The sequence below is a fragment of the Panthera uncia genome (assembly GCF_023721935.1).
Source record: "Panthera uncia isolate 11264 chromosome B3 unlocalized genomic scaffold, Puncia_PCG_1.0 HiC_scaffold_1, whole genome shotgun sequence".
In the NCBI taxonomy this organism is placed as follows: Eukaryota; Metazoa; Chordata; class Mammalia; order Carnivora; family Felidae; genus Panthera; species Panthera uncia.
This window is the reverse complement of record NW_026057582.1, coordinates 25,725,696-25,747,984: the sequence shown is the minus strand read 5'-3', so window position 1 is coordinate 25,747,984 and position 22,289 is coordinate 25,725,696. Positions and strand designations below refer to the sequence as shown.

General features: G+C 43.9%; 1 protein-coding gene across 10 annotated transcripts in view; it reads left to right on the top strand.

The window, feature by feature from the left end:
* Nucleotides 1-22,289, top strand: part of TTLL5 (tubulin tyrosine ligase like 5) — a 287,219-nt gene that overhangs the window by 238,162 nt on the left and 26,768 nt on the right. For 7 of the 10 annotated variants that reach the window (XM_049611362.1, XM_049611361.1, XM_049611359.1 and 4 more), the window contains one exon: nucleotides 3,138-3,260. The exons of 2 other annotated variants lie outside the window; for them this stretch is intronic. In XM_049611362.1, the coding sequence (XP_049467319.1) occupies nucleotides 3,138-3,259 (122 nt within the window). In that variant the 3' untranslated portion in view covers nucleotide 3,260. Of the gene's footprint in view, nucleotides 1-3,137; nucleotides 7,640-22,289 lie in introns of those variants that run through there. One more of the 10 variants, XM_049611356.1, reaches the window with a different exon arrangement.

The window sequence follows — 22,289 nt, the reverse complement described above, 5'->3', positions numbered from 1 at the left end:
GGGGGGGGGGGGGGCGCGGGGGGACTAAAGGAGTGCCAGGAAGAGGGAGCAATACTGCACAGTCGGGGGCGGGGTGAAAATGCCCCGTGTTCTGGGAGCCCTCGTGTGTCACTGTGGCGGGGGACTAGGGCACGAGCAGGGAGCAGCAAGAGAGAGGTCACGGAGGTAGCAGGGCCGGTTTGCGAGCCGTGTAGGGAACTTGGTCCTGAGTGCAATAAGGAGCCCTCAGGGAGTCTAGAGCCAGGGGATGAGGGGTGTGCATGCGACATAATACACCTTAACATGATGCCAGATCTCCCAGAAGCCTGGTTAGACTGTATCACAGGGAGAATTACGCACACCTCCGGCTTACTGTGGGGTTCGAGGAAGCCACATATAGAGAAAGGCTCTATAACCACACCCACATCAGGTAATAAGAGTATAAAGACTTTGTTCTCTGCTTAATATTTTAGAACCCGAATTCAAGAAATAGTCGATGGGTATCTACTTGCCCCTCCCCTCCCCCCAAAAAGAATGACTAGGATACGGTAGTTATTTTTAAGGAATGAACATTTCCCCCTGGAAGTTGGTGCGGCCTGGGAAGCGGGCGGCCGGGAGAACTGTGCACTGTACACACAGCTGAATATATCTGTCCACAAACTGCTGCAGCCAGAGAGGTTTGCGGAGCACAGGAGATCCAGGAAACCTGCCTACTGCATTTGCAGGTCTAACTAACGTATTAAGTACAAAACGGAACGCTCTGCGTAGACTCTGGCCAGGGAAGTTGGAAATTTGAGGGGCCAGGTGGGTCATACTCTCAGCATCTCGCTTATGAATTAATATTTATCGACTGCCGAAGTTATGTGTTAGAGATTTTGTAACCATTGTAATGACCGCAGTGTCGGCCTAAAACCACAGAACAAAGGGAAAAGTTGTATATTAGTTATATAAAGGTTGTATACTGTATACTGTATATTAGAATCCCTGGATTCTAGTATCTCCCTTTTCCCTCTGCTTCTACCTTAAGACGAGTGCATTATTTTTTTTCGCCTTGCTTAGGTAGCCTGCTGTTCACTGCTTTTATCTCCATTGACTCTGGACCTCTAAAGTGCCTTGAATTTGTTTCTAGTCTGTGATTTTCCTGGTGTTCCCGATCCTCAGTTAAAGAAACACTGATGAACTTGGTACACGAGTCTCAGGCATTTTCCACACTTCCCAATAAACATTTTGCCTTAGCGGTATAATGGTAACTAACCCTGTTAGAGTTATTTATACAGCTAGTAAGTAACTACCTGGCACTTGAGTGTTTCGGCTACAAATCATGCGTTTTTCTGTATGACACATAGATTTGAAGGTGTTATTCTAGGGGTTCAGAAGGGTGTCCTATAAAAAGGTTAGGTAGCTATTAGAGACATTTTTCTTTAAACCCAGAAGAAGGGAGAGTAGCCCCTGTAATAAGTCAGTTATATGGCTCTCAGAGATAGGAAGTTTGTGCCTCTACAGGAATCGCTAAGCTGACTTTGAAAGGTATTTAGCCCCTGTCTGGTCCAGTTAACTCAGTTGGTTAAACATGGTATTATTGAGTCCACGAATATAGCAAAAGTCTGTTTCCTGGCCCCTTGACTCTTCTGCAAGTCAAGCCAACCAGGCCTTAAAGCTGTGTGACTTTGTTCCTTGGGCGCCTGACTGAGATACTGGTTCATCCCAGGGCTCTGTTGAAAAACAACTCAGAATCCTTCCCCACTGATGGTGACCTAGTGACAGTCTTTTAAGTGTGGATGTTAAATGAGGTAGTGGACATGAAAGCTGCTAGCAAAAGGTCTGGAATGCTCCATGAATGTTACTTTTTCCTTGACTTCCCTACCTCAGGCTATATATTCTGAGTTTGCTATGGGAGGCAAGACGTAGAGTCAGCAAATTTGGAAATTTGAGAAGGAAGCTAGAGTGAGGGCCTTTGGCTCAAAGCCAAAGCCATTGGCCTTCGTTCTTTATAACCATGGCGTTCTGGAGTTTAGAAGTGGTGATGGGGAACTAAAATAGCAGAGAGTACCAGATTAGATAACTGGCATTTCTCTCGTGCAGACTTCATAGCGTAAACTACCATTCTCGCAGGGTCTGAGGCCATACCAGCTGCCCTCATCCCTGGCCCTAGCTTCTGCCTATACCTCTTCTGTCCTGGAGCCCTGCCTCTATCTGCCCCCCGCCCCAGTTTGTTTGTTTTGTTTTGTTTTGTTTAAAAAGCTCTTACTTACTGGTCTGGAGTTGGTGGAAAGATTCTTTGAACACCAATGCTGGATTTCATTTACAAGAAGTGAGCAACAGTGTCCTTGTTAAATATTTGCTATTTGGGGCCTTGATAAAACATACATTTTAGCTTTATCCTCCTTGTTTGCATGGGGCTGGGGCAGCAGCCCATCAGTGTGCCTCTGCCCGCCCACCTCCCTGCCTCCCTGTAATACAAGACAAAGGAACTTACTTTAATAGAAAGTAAACCCAGCGGACCTTAAACTCTGAGGATCTAGAAGTCACTTTAACTTTCAAGCGAAATGATTTGCTGGGCAATTCTCAGCGGAATGACCTCTTTTTATTATCAGATTCTTATTCTTTTCACCAAGCGTTATCTAGTTGTTATAGATCCTGGATGGATCTGGAATATAAGAAGTGAATAGTGAAAATGAATACAGCTCTTAAGATGCTTGCCCTCGTGTCTCACATCCTTTGTTACTCCCAAAACGTTCTTCTCTTCCCAGAGCCAGAGGGATAAGAATTTGGGTTTCCGTACTCTTATGGTGTTAGAAAGCAAAGGGCACAGGTGTGGTGTTTGGCCGGAAATGGAGCATCAGCATCTGGGCAAACAATGATCCCCTAAAGCCTAGTTTTGTTTTGTTTTGTTTTCTTGAAATACACATAGGTGTTTTCTCCTTTCTTTATGTTCAATGTATTTCTCAGCCTTCTCTTTCCTTCTTTGGTCCCTACTGTCGCCCGCCACCTAATGCTAGATATTAGGCGTTTTTCTGGGCCTGGTGTCCCTGGCTAGTCTTCTGTCTGGTTTTTGTCCTATCCTAAAACCTAGTTTTAGATTTGACCTCTTGTCCTTTCACCAAGATCAAATAAAGTGTTAAGTAGGGATTTTTTTTTTTTTTTTTTACATTTTTCAGGACCTTTGGAAGCTCCCCAAGTTATTTTCGCCAGATCCAAACCCTTGCCCACACAATCTGGAGCCCTTGCTACAGTTATAGGACAGAGAAAATCAAAGTCGGTGAAGTCAGGGCCAATTTAAGGTAACAGTAAGAATAAGAGCATATTTTTTTATTATAACTTGCTGACTTTATGCCACAGCAAGAGGCTTAATAGCTATCAAGAGAAGCGATAGTTTCTCAAAATGACAAGCAAATTGACATTTTGTAAAACCAGAGCTCAGAAGGAGTCTCCAAACTGTGGGTCAAAGTTAAGCTGCTCCTAGCTTGCTTCTGTAATAGCCTGCCAGTAGGTGGCGCTGTGGCAGTAAGAAATTTCCTCACTATTCTGGAGGGTTTTGTTTAAAACCATGGGGACATTGAGGCCAATCAAAGAAAGAAACTAAAGCTATAATTGAGTTATCACAGGTAAAGTGTAACAGAATACATTGGAGAGAATGATATTTGAAGTTCAAATCGCAATAGTCTCTAAAGAGAATGTTCTCAGTGATATTTATTATTTTAAAGAAGGCTTTTAGACTAGAGTCGTGTAGTTTGTGAACTGGACTTTCAAATAATGGGAGGCAGGAAGGAAGAAAATTAAAAAATAGTTTTTGGGGGGTGAGGCTGAGTAATTATGCTGTGTGTCTGAGTTAAGATCAGCATATGCTATAACTGGCCACGAAACAAACCGTAAATCCCAGCCTACCACCCATCCGTAGAAATCTGACTTTGAAGGGTCGGCCTGACTTGATCTTGTGAGGCTGTACCCACACTTCACCAGCGCTGCCCCACAGTATTTTGTTCCCAGCTGTGGCCTTCAAAACTTTCCAGAAAATTCTCTGAAACCACAAGGTTTTGATGATTCCTTTCCTCTTTGCTCTACCCTACACACTGAAGCATTAATGGCACACCTGCTATGAGCTTAATACCCTTCTTACCTCTGGGGGAATACTTACAAGCTTATTTGAGAAGCATTATTCATCAAAATACCCCAGGAGAGCAAAGGAGGGAGGAAAATTATTTACCCACCACAGGATTCATTTACATTGGATCAGAGAGCTTCAAATATCTTTCCCCAGCCCATCTAAACTCTTTCCAAAAAGGAATGAGAAGAGAGAAGGGAACACCAAATCCATGGCTTGGTCATCTACCAAAATGTACCAGAAAAACTGAAAACAACTCGAGTTCTATTGGTAATACTTGGCCAATGGGCCTTTAATTCTGATATCCAATGATGAACAACTAATGAAATATAGAAAACTAAAGCGAGAAGGTCAATATTTCCTTGAGGAGACTGGCAGCCAGGAGAATGAATGCGACATCAAGCTCCAAACTAAACCGATGGCCTGCCAAGAAGCACTAATGTCCCATCGGCTTCCAGGACTGTGAGACTTGGACCCTGCCGCCGTTGTAATATCACTTTCCTTGAACCTATTTCATTAGTATCCCTTACAGTCCACCCAGAACATTACATGGCAAAGTAGGATCATCAGGAGAGAAGCCTTGGGAAAGAGCCCATCTCTCAACACTTAAATCTCTTGCAAACACAGCCCTGCTGAGCCTGAGTGGCACATAAGCTAGGGAGGGTGATGCTGTACTTTGTAGTTAGCTGAGGCGGTAAGACCTCATGCCAAGCGTGCATGGCCTCGACGCAGAGTGGGTCAGGGGGCCTCAGAAGACCAGGCTGCCATGGTGCAGCACGACCAGCTGGGAGGCTCCGGAGGCAGGCCCACCAGCCTGGCAGGTGGTAGGTGTCAGATGGCCATGGGCTGCCTCTCCCTGAATAGGAGAAATACGTAGTTCACAAAGTGAGGAGGCAGAACCCCAGCGTCCGTGTCCCATCACCCAGATGCTTGTTTTCTCCTTGCTGTGAATGCAGTAGAGGCACGATCACTGCTCGGGCCAGAGGTCCCTTAAACCACAGTCACAGACGAATGTTATCACGAGCTGTAATGATCCTAGAGCCTCTTCATATATGGGGTTCGGGAGGCAGGCAGGTTAGATGCGAAGATTGAAGTATGCTTGCATAGCATGTTATTTAAGACAGAAAACATCAGTTGTCCTGATCAAAGAATGAAGGAGCTGCACTTAAGCATGCTGGGGACTCGGACTTTCTAAGACCCCCACTATGCTGCCCCAGGCAAGGGTCGTATTTAAATAGATACATTATTTTGCATCTTCTTAGATTCTGTATTGTCTGTTTGGCATCCCTTCATCACAGAGCCAGTTAACTATGTTTTCTGTATTCTCGATGCTTTGACATTTGGGGCCTCACTGAGCCAGAGAGAAACTGCCCCTCCCAGGGCTAGCTAATTCCTAGAGATCATAACAACTTGCCCACGAGTATGCCTTTCAAATAGAAGCTAACCAGTCCCAAGTTTATATCCCCAACCGCCTCCTTATCTAACTCTCACATGGAACACCCACATTTCCCTTGCCCCAGATTGCTCCAGGGCCAGGTACAACTAGAGAGCACTGCTGGAGCCCGTAGCCCACCAGAATCCTTAAAACGAGCCAGCCTTAAGCTGTTTACCCTGCTCTGCCTTGCCTTTCCCGGGGAAATCCCAAGTAAGGTTATGGCCTCGGCTTTCTCCTCACTCCTGTCTTCTGTCTCCTGACCACACTGGTGTTTTCCTCTGTGACCCCGTGTGGCACGCAGTGACCTTCTCTCTGGGACGCTGAGTATAATCAGCTTGCCCCTGCCAAGCCCTGTTCTCATCTCCTCCAGAGCCACACTGACTTAACCTTACCATACCCAACTTGTACACCCTTAGAACAAACATCAACAGAGTGAATGTCTTTACTGTGCAGTGCGAGGAGCCAGGGAAAAAAATCTCCATCAATTAGGTTTATACCACTAAGTTCTAAGCAACTGGTCACAGCACTCACTTCATTATAGGCTGTGTTGTATAAGTGGTGTTTTAACAGTGTGTGTGGTGCTAGCCTTAATCTAGCTGCAGCCACACATGAAGGATGTGGATCCCTCTCCATGGCAAAGTCGCCTGGCTGTCAGCCATTGAAATTTCATGCTTTCCTGTCCCGAGGCCTCTTCTTTTCATTTAGTAACTGTTTCTACATTCAGAAACAAAACCCAAGCATAGCAGAACAACCTGGTTGGAAGTGGGGGAGGAAACAACCTGGCTTTCAGTTTGGGGGGATGTAGGGGAACACTTCCAAGATCCTCTAAGGGGGTTCATTTGCCTTAAAGAAAACCAGGGAACTCTATTCCTGAAATGGATTAAGAAGTGGACCCCTAAGAAAGATAAGATCTGAAAATTGATATTGTCTCTTGCTGAGCTGGCAAACTGCCAAGAGAGGAGTGATGATTCTTCAATTGTTAACAATTACTACTTTGTTAGAAAGAGACAAGGAAAGCGCAGCGGCCCCTTTCTCAAATTACATTTATGTTACAGAAGCGCACACACCTCCTGGAAAAAATGCTTGGCACCCTGGATTGTGAGGCTTGTACCTACCACTGCCTCTTGCTGCAGATTCGTATTGTCCTGTGTAATATCCGTTCACTTTGGGTGGGAAAAGATCCTGTTTATTCTTGTATTCCTGAACTGGGCAGGTAACCGGCATAACATTGCCTTACTTTGTAAGTTTTTATACTTATCGCTACAAGTTATCAATCTATACTCTGTGGTTATCCGTCCCATGAACCCACACATCTTGCTGCTAATTTCAATGAAATGCTTGTTATAGGCACATACCTTTGCTTTACCACCCTTATATCCCCAGGTCATAATTGCTCCTAAACGTTCTAAAGAAAGAAATGACATGCTAAGCCATGCCTGCCTTTGGAAAAAGCAAGCTTTGTGCATGGAAATATTTACAACACTGCTCGCCTGATCTGTAGCACGTACTGGGCCCCAAAGTGTGTGGGTGGATACGCGTAGGACGCGGAGAATGGTGACTTGATGTGCATTGCCCCGTTGGCATGATTGGTGCGGATATTTATGCTTTATTCTTTGAAATTATAAAGAGAAAGACTTGGATTCTCTTGTCCTCCGAATGAAGAGCATCGCTGGTAAAAGTGGAACAATAGCGTCTCCTACTTCTTTGTATTCTCCTCTTTGGAACACCCAAGTATTTCCAGACAGGACTCTAACATAGGTATCAGGAGCCCTCTTCCCTTAAAACCTAAATCCCGGCTAAGCGGTTACCTGATACCAGAGAGGTAACTGCTTGAATGTGCGTAATGTCCCCTTAGCTACATCAAGAAAACAAAGCATGGGGGGCGCCTGGGTGGCTCAGTCGGTTGGGCGTCCGACTTCGGCTCAGGTCACGATCTCGCGGTCCGTGAGTTCGAGCCCCGCGTCGGGCTCTGGGCTGACGGCTCAGAGCCTGGAGCCTGCTTCCGATTCTGTGTCTCCCTCTTTCTCTGCCCCTCCCCCGTTCATGCTCTGTCTCTCTCTGTCTCAAAAATAAATAAAAAACGTTAAAAAAAAAATTAAAAAAAAAAAAAAAAAGGAAAACAAGGCATGTTTCCCCAGTACAAAATAAGGATGTAACTTGGGAAGCCAACCTGGCCATAAGATGGTGAGATGAAGTAAAGAGGTCGGCTGCTTAGAAGTTGCTATTTTACTGTTATTTATGTGTTTGTGGTTATCAGGAAGAAGATTCACTGCGTTTTATATTCAACTGGACTGAAAAGTGACTGAGGTTTTTTCCGCCTTCCATTCACTTCTCATTAAGACATGTTTGTTCATGAGACAAACCCAAATGAAGATGTTTTAGAATTTGACAAGAGTTTAGCTTTTTTGTTTTGTTTTTTTAATGAGTGAATTGTTTGTAGTTGATCAGACATTGGAACATGGAATCTTGACATCGCCGCTCTTTTTTAGAAATATGACCCTTGCAGGCCTTCGGTGTTTAGTCATCTTTTCTACTGTTCTCCAATGTAAATTGCCATTGTGTGTATGTACATATCCTTATCCTCCTCTGTTTATGCGGAGAATTTGAGTCATCTGCAATAGCCTTTTGATTATCAAAAGAGAGGCACCCTCAGTTTACCTCTTTAAGGAAAGTTACTGTACATAAGCATAAGGAGCAAACAGTCTCAGGGGCCGGACCTCATAAAAACTTGCAACCTTGGGGCGTTTGGGTGGTTCAGTCAGTTAAGCATCAACTTCGGCTCAGGTCATGATCTTATGGTCCCTGAGTTTGAGCCCCACTGAAAGCTCAGAGCCTGGAGCCTGCTTCAGATTCTGTGTCTCCCTCTCTCTCTGCCCCTCCCCTGCTTGCACTCTGTCTCTCCCTGTCTCTCAAAAATAAATAAACGCTGGGGGTGCCTGGGTGGCTCAGTCGGCTGAGCGTCCCACTTCAGCTTGGGTCATGATCTCGCAGTTCGTGGGTTCGAGCCCCGCGTCCGGCTCTGTACTGACGGCTCAGAGCCTGGAGCCTGCTTCGGATTCTGTGTCTCCTTCTCTCTGCCCCTTCCCTGCCCATGCTCTGTCTCTCCCTGTCTCTCAAAAATGATAAACGTTAAAAAACTTTTTTTTAATAAATAAATAAACGTTAAACAAAATTAAAAAAAAGAAAAAAACCTGCCACCTTATTTGGGACAATTAGCAGTTGTAGTGGCTAAACAGCAAATCTGTCAGTCCCTCCCCGATACCAGGTCGTCCGCTATCCCCTCGGTGGCTGGCCTCCACTGTTTTCCAGGTCAGCACCTCTGCCGTATTCGAGATTCCACCTCCCTCCCTGTGGTTGTTTCTCTCTCCACTTGTTACATCCACCTTTCAAAGGACAGAATTAGAATACTCTGCATTCCTTCATTCATTCCAAGACGTGCCCCTGGTGTGCAGAACTGAAGGTGGCAAATGCCCCCTTGCGGACAAATGCCAGCCCTCTGCTAGGATCGCATGACTGCGTGATACAGAGCGGCCAGCTTCGGCACTTCTGACCCCTGTCTTGAGGTGGCATTGTAGCTAGCAGGTACAACATACTTTTCATCCCTACCATAGAGTCTTAAAATAGAAAGCCACATGCAGTAAAATAACAAAACATAAAAGGAGAATCCGGGCCAAAAGTCAAGATATTTCCAATTTTTCAAATATAAGCCCAAATAAAATTACTGTGATCAAGGTTAAATTTGGTTCTGAGTCTCTTAGCCATCGAGACAAAAAGGGAAACAAGAAAAATCAGGGTATATATAGTTCTCATTTTCAAAAAGGAAGCCATACTCTGGAGGAAAATGAAGCTTTTTCCTGGCTCTTATTCTCCAAGAAGTAGTTCATATGCTTTAGAGAGAGGACACCGAAAGAAGTAAGAGTGCCCTCCCAACACAGCAGTGTGCTTCATGGGGCTACTTCTTGGCGTGAGCTACAGGAAGTCAACACACATCAGCGCAAGTCAACGAAAACCGTTTTGTGAGGGACAAGACTGTTACAGTCCAAGTCTCTTTCTGGTCCGACAAAACCCAAGGGTAAGGCAGTGATTCTGTAGAGGATTGGATGGATCGCATGTGGCTTAGACAATCCTAAGTGTAACTTCTCTCCGTTGATTGCTTGTAAGGGCTCGTTTTGCTCTTGGGCAGGGACCCAGACGCCTCATCTACACGTGAAGATGCGCGGATATGCTTTGGAAAGCAGGTGGCAGAGGAACCATCTCGTCAAAACTGCAGAGCTAAGCGGTTTTCTCACCCATCATATGGCACGTTCACTCTCCGTTCCTTTATTCACATCTAGTTTCCTCTGCCCAAGCACCATATGCCTCCTCTTGCCTGCTTCCCCCCAATGTGGCTAATTGCTATTTGTCCTTTCTCCTTTCCAACCCTCCCCCACTCCCACCCCCAGCATGAGCTAGATGGTATTTGACTGCGCTGAGCACTGACTTGTATCTACTGTGGCATTTACGACATTCTAGTATCTTTCTGGATGACCTGACGGTTCCCCCACTAGGGCCATAATTCTCTAGAGGGCAAGGAGGAGTTCTAATTTGATTCTGAAATTCTGGGACCTACCGCAGTGCCCAGCCCATAGAAGGGACTTAGAAAATTCTGATTGAATAGATTAATGAGTGAATTTTCATATTTCTGCAAACACCTGTCCACATATACAAATCCTTCTTATCCTCTAAGTTTCCAGTTAAGGTTTGCCCAATAATCTGTATTCATATAATTAGATTCATCTTGCCATTTTTAAAATCCCTACAGCACTTACAATTTATATGACAAAGTTTGGCACTCCACTGTATTTTTGTCATCTTTTATCCTACTTACTTCTTGGGTAAATTGTCCCCAATAAGGCTGTAACTTCCGTGAGGGCAGGATTACGTTTCTGGAATCCCTAGCAACATCCAAAATACCTCATTACCTTGTAATACCAGCCCTAAAGAAAAGAATACATAAAACACATAAAATTTTTCTGAAAAATAACATATATCCCCTGTTCTTCTGGTTTCAAGAAAATGCTTAACCTCAAGTTAAAATGCATTAACCTTAAATTTCATAAATAATGCATTTTGTTATTTTTTACTATTTTTTTAAAGTTTATTTATTTTGAGAGAGAGCTAGAGAGCAAGTGGGGGAGGGGCAGAGAGAGAGGGAAACAGAGTCGTAAGCAGGCTCTGTGCTGTCAGTGCAGAGCCCGATATGGGGCTCGAACCCGTGAACCACAAGATCCGGACACTCAACTGACTGAGCCACCCAGGCGCTCCTATAATGCATTTTTTTTTTTTTATTAAGCAATCTGAAAAATCAGAAGAACGTTCCTTATAATTTACCTACTGCAGTATTTCTAGCCTGTTTCTTGCAATATTGTAAAACTACTTCCTCTAAAATAGAGAAGGAGCCACCGCTGTCCTTCAGGTTACAACCTGTTACACACATTCGTGACCTTACTATAAACCTACCTTGTAATTGCGATGCAGAATTCAAATGTTAGACCACATCCAAGGATCTTATTCTAAGGGAGCAAAGGTTCCCGTAAAATGAGATTTAGTTTATTTGAAAAACATCCTCCTTCAGCGTTTCTCCCTCTATATCAACTCATTGGAAGTCTTTGACCTCATAACACCGATCAGGTTTTGCTTTTGAACACTAAGCTGTCTTTTTTATTCCTTTCTGAATTCTCCATGATTTTTTTAGGCTTCTCCTAAATTATGTAATACCTGAACTGGACAACACAGAGATCTTAGAGATCTGTCTAGTATTATGTGTAGTGTAAGATGTATCATCGTAGTTCTGGAGTCATGTAATACGTTACTTATATTGTACAGTGTTCTCAAAAACAAAACAAGTTCTCTCAATCCTTGTCTCCTACTTTCCCTCCTTACTCTTGCTTCAAGTTCAGTGCCATAGTATGGTGTTTTCTAAAAACTGTAAAAATAGAAAGACGATACAATTCAGAAATTCCACTTCTGGATGTATACCCCAAAAGAACTGAAAGCAGGGCCTTGACTGGATATTTGTACACTCAGGTTCATAGCAGCATTATTCACAATAGCCTAAAGGTGGAAGCATCCCAAGTGTCCATCAGTGGATGAATGGATAAACAAAATGTGGTGTGTGCCAACAATGGAATATTCTTCAGCGTTTGAAAAGGAAGGAAGTCCTGACACATGTGGCATCATGGATGAACCTGGAAGATTTATGCTAACTACAAGAAGCCAATCACAGGAAGACTAATGTTGTATAATTTCCACTTATTGAGGGAGCTAGAGCAATCAGATTCAGAGACAGAAAACAGAATGGTAGTTACTGGATGCTGGCCAGAGGGGAGAATGGGGAGTTTTTTTTAAATGGGCACAGAGCTTCAGGTTTTGAAGATGAAAAAAGTTCTGCAGGTAGATGGCAGGGATGATTGCACAACGTGAATGTGCTTAATGCCACTGGATGCCATTTCACTTAAAATGGTCACTTAAAATGCCATTTCACTTAAAAATGGTCACGTGGGTAATTTTTCCCCTATCCTCTGGCAACTGTGAATCTGTTCTCTGTATCTATGAGCTTGGCTTTTTGGTTTCCTTTTAGATTTCGCATGTGAGATCATATGGTATATGCCTTTCCCTGTCTGACTTATTTTACTTAGCATGATGCCCTCAAGGTCCGTCCATGTTGAGCCCAATGACAAGATCTCATTCTTTTTATGACTGAATAATATTCTAGTGTGTATATGTACCACATTTTCTTTATTCATTCATCCATCCACGGACACTTAGGTTGTTTCTACATTTTGGCTGTTGTAAATCATGCAATGAACATAGGGTGAACATGCAACGAGTTAGTGTTTTTGTTTTCTTTGGATAGATACCTAGAAGTGGAATTGCTGGATCATATGAGAGTTATATTTTTAATATTTTGAGGAACCTCTCTAGTTTTACATAGTGGCTATACCAATTTACGTTCCCACCAACAGTGCAACACGTGTTACTTCTTGTCTTTTTGATTATAGCCATTCTTAACAGGTGTGAAGTGATACCGCCTTGTGGTTTTGATTTGCATGTCCCTGGTGATTGGGGATGTTGAGCACCTTTACATATACCTGTTAGCATTTGTATGTCTTCTTTGGAGGAACACCTATTCCATTCTTCTGCTATTTTTAATTGGACTGTTTGTTTTTACCACTGAGTTGTATGAGTTCTTTATATATTTGGGGTATTAACCCTCTATCATGTACAAGATTTGCAAATATTTTTGTCCCATTTGGGAGGTTGCCTTTTCATTTTGTTTTTTTCTTTACTGTAGAGAAGCTTTTTGGTTTGATGTAGTCCCACTTGTTTATTTTTGCTTTTGTTGGCTTTGCTTTTGGTGTCAAATCCAAAAAATCATCACCAAGACCCACATCAAAGAGCTTACCACCTATGTTTTCTTCTGGGAGTTTTATGGTTTTAGGTCTTACGTTCAAGTCTTTAATCTACTTTTTGAGTTAATTTTTGTGTATGGTGTGAGATAGGCGTCCAGTTTCATTCTTTTATATGTCACTGTCCAGTTTTCCTAACATCATTTATTGGAGACTGTCCTTTCCCCATTGTATATTCTTGGCTCCTTTTTCCTACACTAACTGACCATTTACGCATGGGTTTATTTCTGGGTTCTCTATTCTATTCTGCTGATCTGTGTGTCTGTTTTTATGCCAGTGCCATATGCCATACTGTTTTGAGTATGATAGTTTTGTAATATAGCTTGAAATCAGAAAGCATAATGCCTCCAGCTTTGTTCTTTTTTGTCAAGATTGCTTTGATTCTTTGTGGTCTTTAGAATTGTTTGTTCTATTTCTGTGAAAAATGCCATTGGAATTTTGATAGGCATAGCATTGAATCTGCAGATTGCTTTGGGTGGTATGGACATTTTAACAAAAGCGGTTCTTCCAATCCATGAGCATGCAGTATTTTTCCATTTATTTATGTCTTCTTCAATTTCTTTCATCAGTGTCTCATAGGTATTCAGTGTAGTCTTTAACCTCCTTGATTAAATTATTCCTGGGTATTTTATTCTCTTTGATATAATTGTAAATGCAATTATTTTCTTTTTTTTTTGTTTTGTTTTATGTTTATTTTATTTTTGAGAGAGAGAGCACAAGAAGGAGAGGGGCAGAGAGAGAATGGTACAGAGGATCTGAAGCAGGCTCCATGCTGACAGCAGAGGAGCCCGATGCAGGCTCAAACTCACGAACCTCAAGATCATGACCTGAGACAAAGTCAGGCGCTTAACCGACTGAGCCACCCAGGTGCCCCAAAATGCAATGATTTTCTTAATTTCTCTTCCTGATAGTTTGTTGTTAGTGTAAAGAAAAGTAACAGGTTTTTGTATATTGATTTTGTATTGTGAAACTTCGTGGAATTCATTTATTTTAACAGTTTTTTTGGGTGGAGTCTTTAGGACTTTTTCTATATGAATGTCAGGTCGCCTACTAATAGAGACCATTTTACTTCTTTTCTGATTTGGATGCCTTTTATTTCTTTTTCTTGTGTATTGCTGTCACTAGGACTTCTAGTACTGTGTTGAATAAAAGTGGGGAGAGTTGGCATCCTTGTCTTGACCTTAGAGGACAAGCTGTCAGCTTTTTACTGCTGAGTGTGATGTTGGCTGTGGACTTGTCCTACGTAGCCTGTATTGTGTTGAGGTGCGTTCCCTCTGTACCCACTTTGTTGAGAGTTTTTATCATAAATGTGTTTTGAAACTGTCAAATCTTTTATGCATCAATGGAAATGATCATATTTTTATCCTTCATTTTGTTGATGTGGGGTGTCACATTGATTTGTGGGTGTTGCAGCACCATTGCGTGGGTGGAATGAATCCCACCTGATCAGGTGGATGGTCCTTTTGCTGTGCTGCTGAGTTGACTTTGCTACTATTTTGTTGAGAATTTTTGCACTTACATTCATCAGAGATATTATTGGCCTGCAGTTTTCTTTTCTTGGGGTATCCTCGTCTGGTTTTGGTATCAGGGTGATGTTGGCCTTGTACAGTGACTTTGGAAGTGTTCCCTCCTCTTCTACATTTTGGAAGAGTTTGAGAAAGATCGGTGTTAATTCTTTAAATGTTTGGTAGAGTTCGCCAGTGAAGCGGCCTGGTTTTGGACTTCTGTGTGTTGGAACGTTTTTGATTACTGATTCAATCCCATTTACGTTACGTGTACTTGACCACAATTTAACAAAGACTATAGATTACGTAATGCACCCAGTACAGTGTTTGGCACATGGTAGGTACTCAGTAAATGATAGTTCTTACTATTTGTCACAGTTCAAAGCACATGGTGTCATTAGTTCCCATTATGATCCTTGAGGACATACTGTTAAATAATGTCAAAAGTTAGGTCCCCTAGAAAGCAAATGCTAAAACGGAGATTAGTGTACAGGAAGTTTATTCGGGAGTACTCCCGAGATTGATTCCTATAGAAGGGAAAGGAATGAAAGGAAACAGGATTGGACAGTGGGACAAGTTGGGCTGTGACTCAGTGACAAGGAAGGCCTCAGCTGGTGCCACAGAGAGTATAAAGCCAGCCTTTCAGGATTGTGAATTGTGGTGAGGTAGCTAGGATATAGCTTTTATGCATACTTTATGTTGACTCATCATTAGATATGGGCTGCCTGGGAAGAGGACATTCCCTTGAGAACTAAAACGCATGTTTCTGTGGCTCCTAGTCCATTTGGGCTTATCGCCAGTCCTCTGTATTAATGAGTAAAATTTCCATGTAGTCATTCGTATTGCTGAGGAAACAATCAGGAAATTTTCAACTGGCTACGGTTGTGCTTTTCAGACCCTCAGTGTTGGAGCCCTAGTTATTTTCCTGCCCAGGCCAGCATGGACTGATGCTTTTGTAAAATACACTAAAAATAAATTACTAGAGAAACTAAATAAGAAAAGAGGACATCTAACACACAAGCTCAAATTCATTATTATTAGATTCACCAGGCATAAAATTGCTGACCATTTTCTATAACAGGTTTTAACTGCCTACATTCAAATTCTAAATTTGTCTCATTGTAGACTAATAACAAAGAGTTCTCAGACTGTTACCAAATTACCAATCCGGGACTCCACTCTAAATAGTCCTGGGTTACAGGACTCTTACAAAACATTGCTGATGTCCTTCTCAGCTGACACTGGCCATATATATATTGGGTTAAGTGAATGTCGTGCTTCAGCCTCGAGACCTGATCTTTGCTGTTGTCGGGGAAGCCATCGTCCTCCTCAAATCTGGCCCGAATCCAGGAATACCGTGAGCATCACAGGTTCCAGATATAAATAGTCCTGAGGCCATTCCTTACTCCTGTTTTCATCTGCTTCCTCCTAGAGTCAATTACATAAATGAGAATAGAGATGGAGTTTTTTATAAGGATCTAACGGATGAAAGGGACAAAGACCGTTTTCTTGTTTTGTTGGTCATCAGGCACTAGGAAAACTGACTCATCTCTCAGCGTCATCCTCTCAGGACATTTAGTGTCAGGATAGGGAGATAAGAGAACAGGGAAAGGAGGTGTGCCAAGCAGAATATAACCTTCAGGAAAGAAGTACTAGTAAAAACAAGGGGGTCATGATATAGTCAAAGAGTCTATCAAGCTTTATCGTCTAATTCAGGGAGTGTGACCTAAGAGCTGTGGCCCATGGTTGTAGCTTTAGTTGATCTGTGAATCCCCTGAAATTGTTTATAGGATCAAGTGTGCTGCATCTGTGCCTTTTTTTGGAGAGGATGCTCAGAGTGACCCCAAAACTCATATTGACTTGACTCTCTAGTTTGTGCTTTTTTTTTTTTTTTTGGTTTGTTTATTTATTTTGAGAGAGAGAGAAAGAAAGAGAATCCCAAGCAGGCTCTGTACTGCCAGTGCAGAGCCCGGCATGGGACTCAAACTCACAAACCATGAGATTATGACCTGAGCCAAAATCAAGGGTCAGAGGCTTAACTGACTGAGTCACCTACACGCCCCTTAACTCTCTAGTTTGAAACATGGATTCTGTCTCCCTATTTGCAAGGAGTCAAGCTCGAATCACCAAACAGTCTCATTTGGACCTATTGTACCAGCTTCTCAAAGCATCAGCCCTTGCCATCTTGGTCTTCCTCTCCATTCTCCACATCGCTGTGAACCGAGCTTTCCAAAATGTATACACACGACTTAAAACCCTTTAGAAAATCTGACCTTTACTCTGAAGATCAAGATAAAACTAGATAAAAGGCCTTACACGACCTGCCTACCTTTCATCCTGACCTCACACCACCTTCTGTCCGTGCTTTCTCCACACTAAGCAGCCTGACCTCTGAGCTTCCCCCATCCTGGGGTCCACTGAGCTTCTGCAGATGCTGTTCCACCTCTGATGCTCCCCTCCTGCCCTCAGGTGCATTTGCTTTCTCCGGCCTCTCTGACAGGATGTGTCCTCGTTTTCCAGAGACCTTTGCAGCGCTCCTTTGTGGTGTTTGTTACAGATCCTTGCGGGTTTCCAGTAGTGTCTGTCTTCCTCACTAGACCGCATCGGTGTTAACTCTTCTTCGTAACCCGGGGTGCCCTTCACTACTGTAACAACAGCAACAATGGTCCTTTTATCGAGCACTTGTTACATGCCAGGGGCTATGCTAAGCATTGTGGATCTGTCACATTTCATCTTCTTGAACCCTGCAAAAGAAGGTAGCTTTGTTATCTAGTTTGCATATGAGCAGACGAAGGCTGAGAGAAGTTAGGTACTTTGTCCAAGCCACGCAGTCAGTGGTGGAGCTGAATCCAAAGCCGGGCCGCTCGATTGCCAGAACACGCTGCACTGCCTCATCGCGTCCAAATACTAGGTCCCTCGAGATGATTCCGTTTTCCCAGGTTCCTTTCCTAACGGAGCTAGGTGGCTGGTGGCCCCGCCCTCCGGCCTGAACCTCTCTCAAGTGTCCAATGGTTATCTGCAGCCACCCAGCAGGGGGATCCCTGGTAGTGTGGGGGCTTATGCCTTTAATCCAGCCTTTTAGCAACATTCCCTGTTTGGATAGAGCCAGACCTGGGAAGGGGGAGGATAAGGACCAAGGTGGCTCCTGAGCCTTCACTCCCACCGATGGGGAGGAGTGGGGAAGGTGGTCATCTTTTCACGCCTCGTGAAGCCCCACTGGGGGGCGGCAGTTCTTGATAGGCAGAAGGAGCTTCAGGGGGGTCAGAGCAAGAAGCCTGGGACTTGGGCGGCAGAGGGCAGAGTGTGGGGGGTGGGGGGGAGGGAAAGGGGGAGGGCAGGGGAACATTCCCTGCAGGTAACAGAAACTCAGAACTTCAGTGGCTTACATCAGTAAGATTTATTTTTCTTACCTGTCAAGAAGTTCAGAGACAGGAAGTCCACAGCTAGCACAGCTCTTCAGAGCCAGGCCCCTCTCTCTTCTGCTCGACCAACCCTAAAGCCCTGGGCCCCATGGCCACTTCTCCTAGCAACAGACAAGTCTGGAGAGGTGGTCTCTGGGCTGGGCACACTGCCCCGCCACACAGGGTGAGCTGCTCTTATCGAAGGAGAAGGGGAGAAGGGGTGTTGAGAAACATCCATCGGTTTCTTTCACAACACATTTTCTTTCCATAGTCTCCTCCCCTGTGGGATGGAGCCCACCACCTTTCTGCAGCCCCTCTACACCAGCTTCTTGACCCTGCCAAGAGGAACGCCATTCCTTAACCCTAGTACGCCCCAGAGCTGGCTTCTTAGTACATGGGAGTTGAGCGTACCTGATACCTAGAGGTTTCAAGAACACAAGAGAGCCCCATATTCCTGGACAAGAGGTCATCCCGCAAGTGAGGAAAATGGAAAAAGTGAGCCATGGAGAGAAAAATGATTGTTCTGTAGCAGAATTATTATGTATACTCAAATTACGCAGGTTAACTGTATTGTAAGTTTAATAACTTCATTACAATACTAAATTCTTTTCACGTACGTTGCCTTCCTAAGCTCACAGTACGGCCGCTTCAAAAACTGAGGGAGGTTGGAGCGCCTGGGCGGCTCAGTTGGTTGAGCGTCCAACTCTTGATTTCAGCTCGGGTCACGATCCCAGAGTCGTGGGCCCCAGGTCAGGCTCTGCGCTGACAGTGCAGCACCTGAAAAGCCGTGTCATTAGGCATTAGGGGAAGTCAAATGCGAACCACAGTGAGATGCCACACTCCACACCCACTAAATGGCTGCAATCAGAAGACAGCTAACAAGTATAGGTGAGGGAACGGAGAGATTGGAACTCTCGTGCTTTGCTGACAGAATGTAAGAGGGTGCAACTGCTTTGGAAAAAGAGCCTGGCAATGTCTCAAACAGTTAAACATAGAGTTACCCTATGACCCAGCAAGTGACTCCTAAATGTATATGCAGGAGAAATGAAAACGCTGTCGACGTGAAAACTGTAGCCGGGATGCCTGGCTGGCTCAATCAATAAAGCATGCAACTCTGGATCTCAGGGTCATGAGTTCAAATCCCACTTGGAGTGCGGAGCCTACTTAAAAAAAAAATTAAAAAATAAAAAAACCAAAAAACTGCACACGAACATTCGTAGGAGCATTCCTCAATAGCCAAAATGTGGAAACAACCTAAATGTCTATCGGATAACGAATGGATAAACAAAATGAGATGTATCCATACAATGAATACTATTCAGCCATCAAAAAGAACGAAGTACTGATACAGGCTACAGCATGGCTAAACCTTGAAAATGTAGAGCCAGTCACAGAAGACCGCATACTGAATGGTTCTATTTATGTGACGGGCCCAGAATAGGCAAACCCATAGAGACAGAAAGTAGATCAGTGGTTGCCTAGGGCTCGGTGGGCAGAGGGGGCTGGGGGGTGGCCGCCGATAGGCATAGGGTTTCTTTTGGGGGGTAATGAAAATGTTCTAAAATTAGATTGTGGTGATGGTTTCACTAAAGACCACTGAGCTGTTTACTTTAAGCGGGCAAATGTTGCTCGTATGTGAAATAGATCTCAGATCTTAAAAAAGTTAATAGTCGATACCTAAAAAGTAAAGAACAAGACAAAAAGCCTTCGGTGTAAGCAGCCAGATCGTATTGACTTCTTAGCCAGATTTTTAAGAAGTACTTATTTATTGCCTCCAGTTCACTAATTAGACAAGTAACTGCCCCCTTTGTACTGGGTGTGACATATGCCCGTGCCCAGCTTTGCCCCGGGGTTTTTTACGGTCCCAAGTAAGGTGGTGTGCCTGGGTGACAACAGCTGTCCCTGGGCCTGGCCTCTCTTGCTTTTTTTCCCCGTTTGGAAAGGTGTCAGGCTCCAGAGTATTTCTGTTGCTTTAGTCAGCACAGAGCAAGGAGGACCTTAACTATAGCTGCAGAGCCTTAAGCTTCACCTCGTGCTCCAAATCCAAAACAGAGCAGCTGGGAATGGGGCTCGCCATGCCGCCAATTGCTTCTCTCCCATTGTTAATCCCCCTGATTCTGCCGTCCACAGGCCCTCCTCCCCTCACACTGTCACGTTGCCCGCTTGTGATACGACTGAACAAGTGGTTTGGCTTTGAAAGGTGATTCTTAAGAGACACCTCGAGTGACCCAGTCCCTGGCATGCCAGGACGCTCTTGATGTTCATTGCCACGGGGCACCACAGCTCTCCGGCTAAGTACACTTGCCAGTCAAGCCTGCCCTGAAAAGAAGGTACCCGCTACTGACTCCCCCTGAGATCCTGGCGTAGCTGGCTGGGTCCTCGGGGAGAGCGACATTCCATTGCTAGGTGCAGACAGCAAGAAACCTCCAGTGCTTTTTGGTTCTTACAGAAGAGCTCACGGTCTGGTGTTTGGGTTAGTGAATCACTTTAAAGTATGGCACAGCTGGCTTCGTGATAATTATGTATATTGTACGCTCTATTTTTGCTTTGCTCCCTCATCGCATGGTCAAGATGTTACAGCTTATTTAAAATTTCATTCGTCTCTTTCCCAAACCCTGCATATTATACCCCTTCAAAAGCGAGTCACTTTTCAGTCTGTATGTGCTTTTTTCATAGAGCCCTAGAAATCAACTCATTCTAACTTCTCCCTCTTCCCAAACTGAAGAATTCATCGGTGTACTAAAGTGTTCGTTCCGTTTACAAAAGGTTACTTCCTAATGGCATGTGGACAGAGAAATCCAACTGAAAATTGGGGGCGGGTAACAGCACATGGTAGCATGTGAGTGACTGTCACGCGTGCCTCTCTGGTCACCATTCCTCGTGTTCTTGGTGCTTGCAGAGGGTAAGGAAAGCCTCTTCTTCCTCCTGGGCTCTCCCCCCTCTTGCTGTGGGAAGGGGACTAACAGGAAATAGAATCTGCCCCGGTCATGGGATTTTTGAAAGAAACAAAGCACGATCTGATGAGGAGCAGGTTAATCCTGCTATTTCATTTCCCTTTCGGAGAGGGTGGGGGCAGGATTGTGATATGAAGTATTTGGTTTCACATCTGTTCCAGGAATTATCCTCGGCATAAGTCCATTTTTCTTTTAAGCATCCTAAAGCATCCCAGGGAGTTCCTCCTCCCGTGTGCCCTTCCCACCCCTACAGTCAATTCCATGGCCACAGAGCAGCTGACAGACTCCCAGAGAGATCATCTTGTCACTGTTGCGGCAGGAACCTCTCAGTCCCGAGGTCTGAATTTCCGTGGGTCAGTACTGTATCAGTTTTGTGTCTGTTCTCCACGAAGGGCTCGGGTGGAATGAAAAGGAAGTTAGCGGTATCATGGAAAGAGGCCCGATTTAAACAGCAGAGGAACTGAGTCTCCTCTCAGCTTTGCTGCTGTTCGTATGAACTTGGGTAAGTCACCAACCTCCCTGGGGTTAAGGCCTTCATCTGTAAAAGCACAGCAGGGTTCTCCGGAGTGCGCCCTGCAAAACGCAAGCCTCCATCATCAAATAAACTTGAGAAATGCCACTTATGCTATGCCACTTCTTTCAGGAGCCGTAATGCAGATTTGTACATTAAAGCCTCTGAGGAGTCCCTCAATAGAGAAACTTGTTTTTCACCCAGCATTTCTCAAACTTATCTGACACGAACTCTTCTTCCTGTAATGCTGAGTAACATTTTGATGCTCTGAGAAATGAAGTAGAAATCTATAATCTGTCACGTTCATGTTTACCAACCTGAGTTGAAAATAACTTTTCAACTTTCCTAAATCTCATTCGTGGGGAAAAGAAAAACAGATTTCATATGTGTGGTAAGCTGACTTCTAGTTTTACAAATTGAGCTTAAGAGCCAAAGCAGTTATTCAGGCCACCCCAGGCTTGTGACTAAAGTTTTGTGACTAAAGTTGTGACTAAAGTTTTGAAAAAGTTTTGTGGAACTTCTGTTTTCCGCTTCCACCTGTCCGATGGTTATCATTTGCTTATGGCCATCGGGGCTGAGGTAGGAATTTCCTACAAATGATTAATTACGCTCAGCACACGATTAGGTTCTCATAAGGAATAACTAAATAAACCACAAGCTCCCTAACCTTAATTCAGAGAATAAGCAGATAGGCAGAGAAAAATACAATTCCACATGTTAAAGTGAGGCGCAAAGAATGGTTACAAATTTATATTTTGAGAAATGTTAGTATATATTATTAGATGTCTACTGAGAAGATGCAGAGACAACATGGAATTCAAGGCAGTGATGCAAGTAAAACATGAAACAGTAAATTCAAGAAACAACCGGATCAGAGGTCAAATGGGAGATTTATGAGAGAAAAAAAATGTGAAAATAGGATCAGGTAAAGAAATACTTTTAGGACCTTGACAA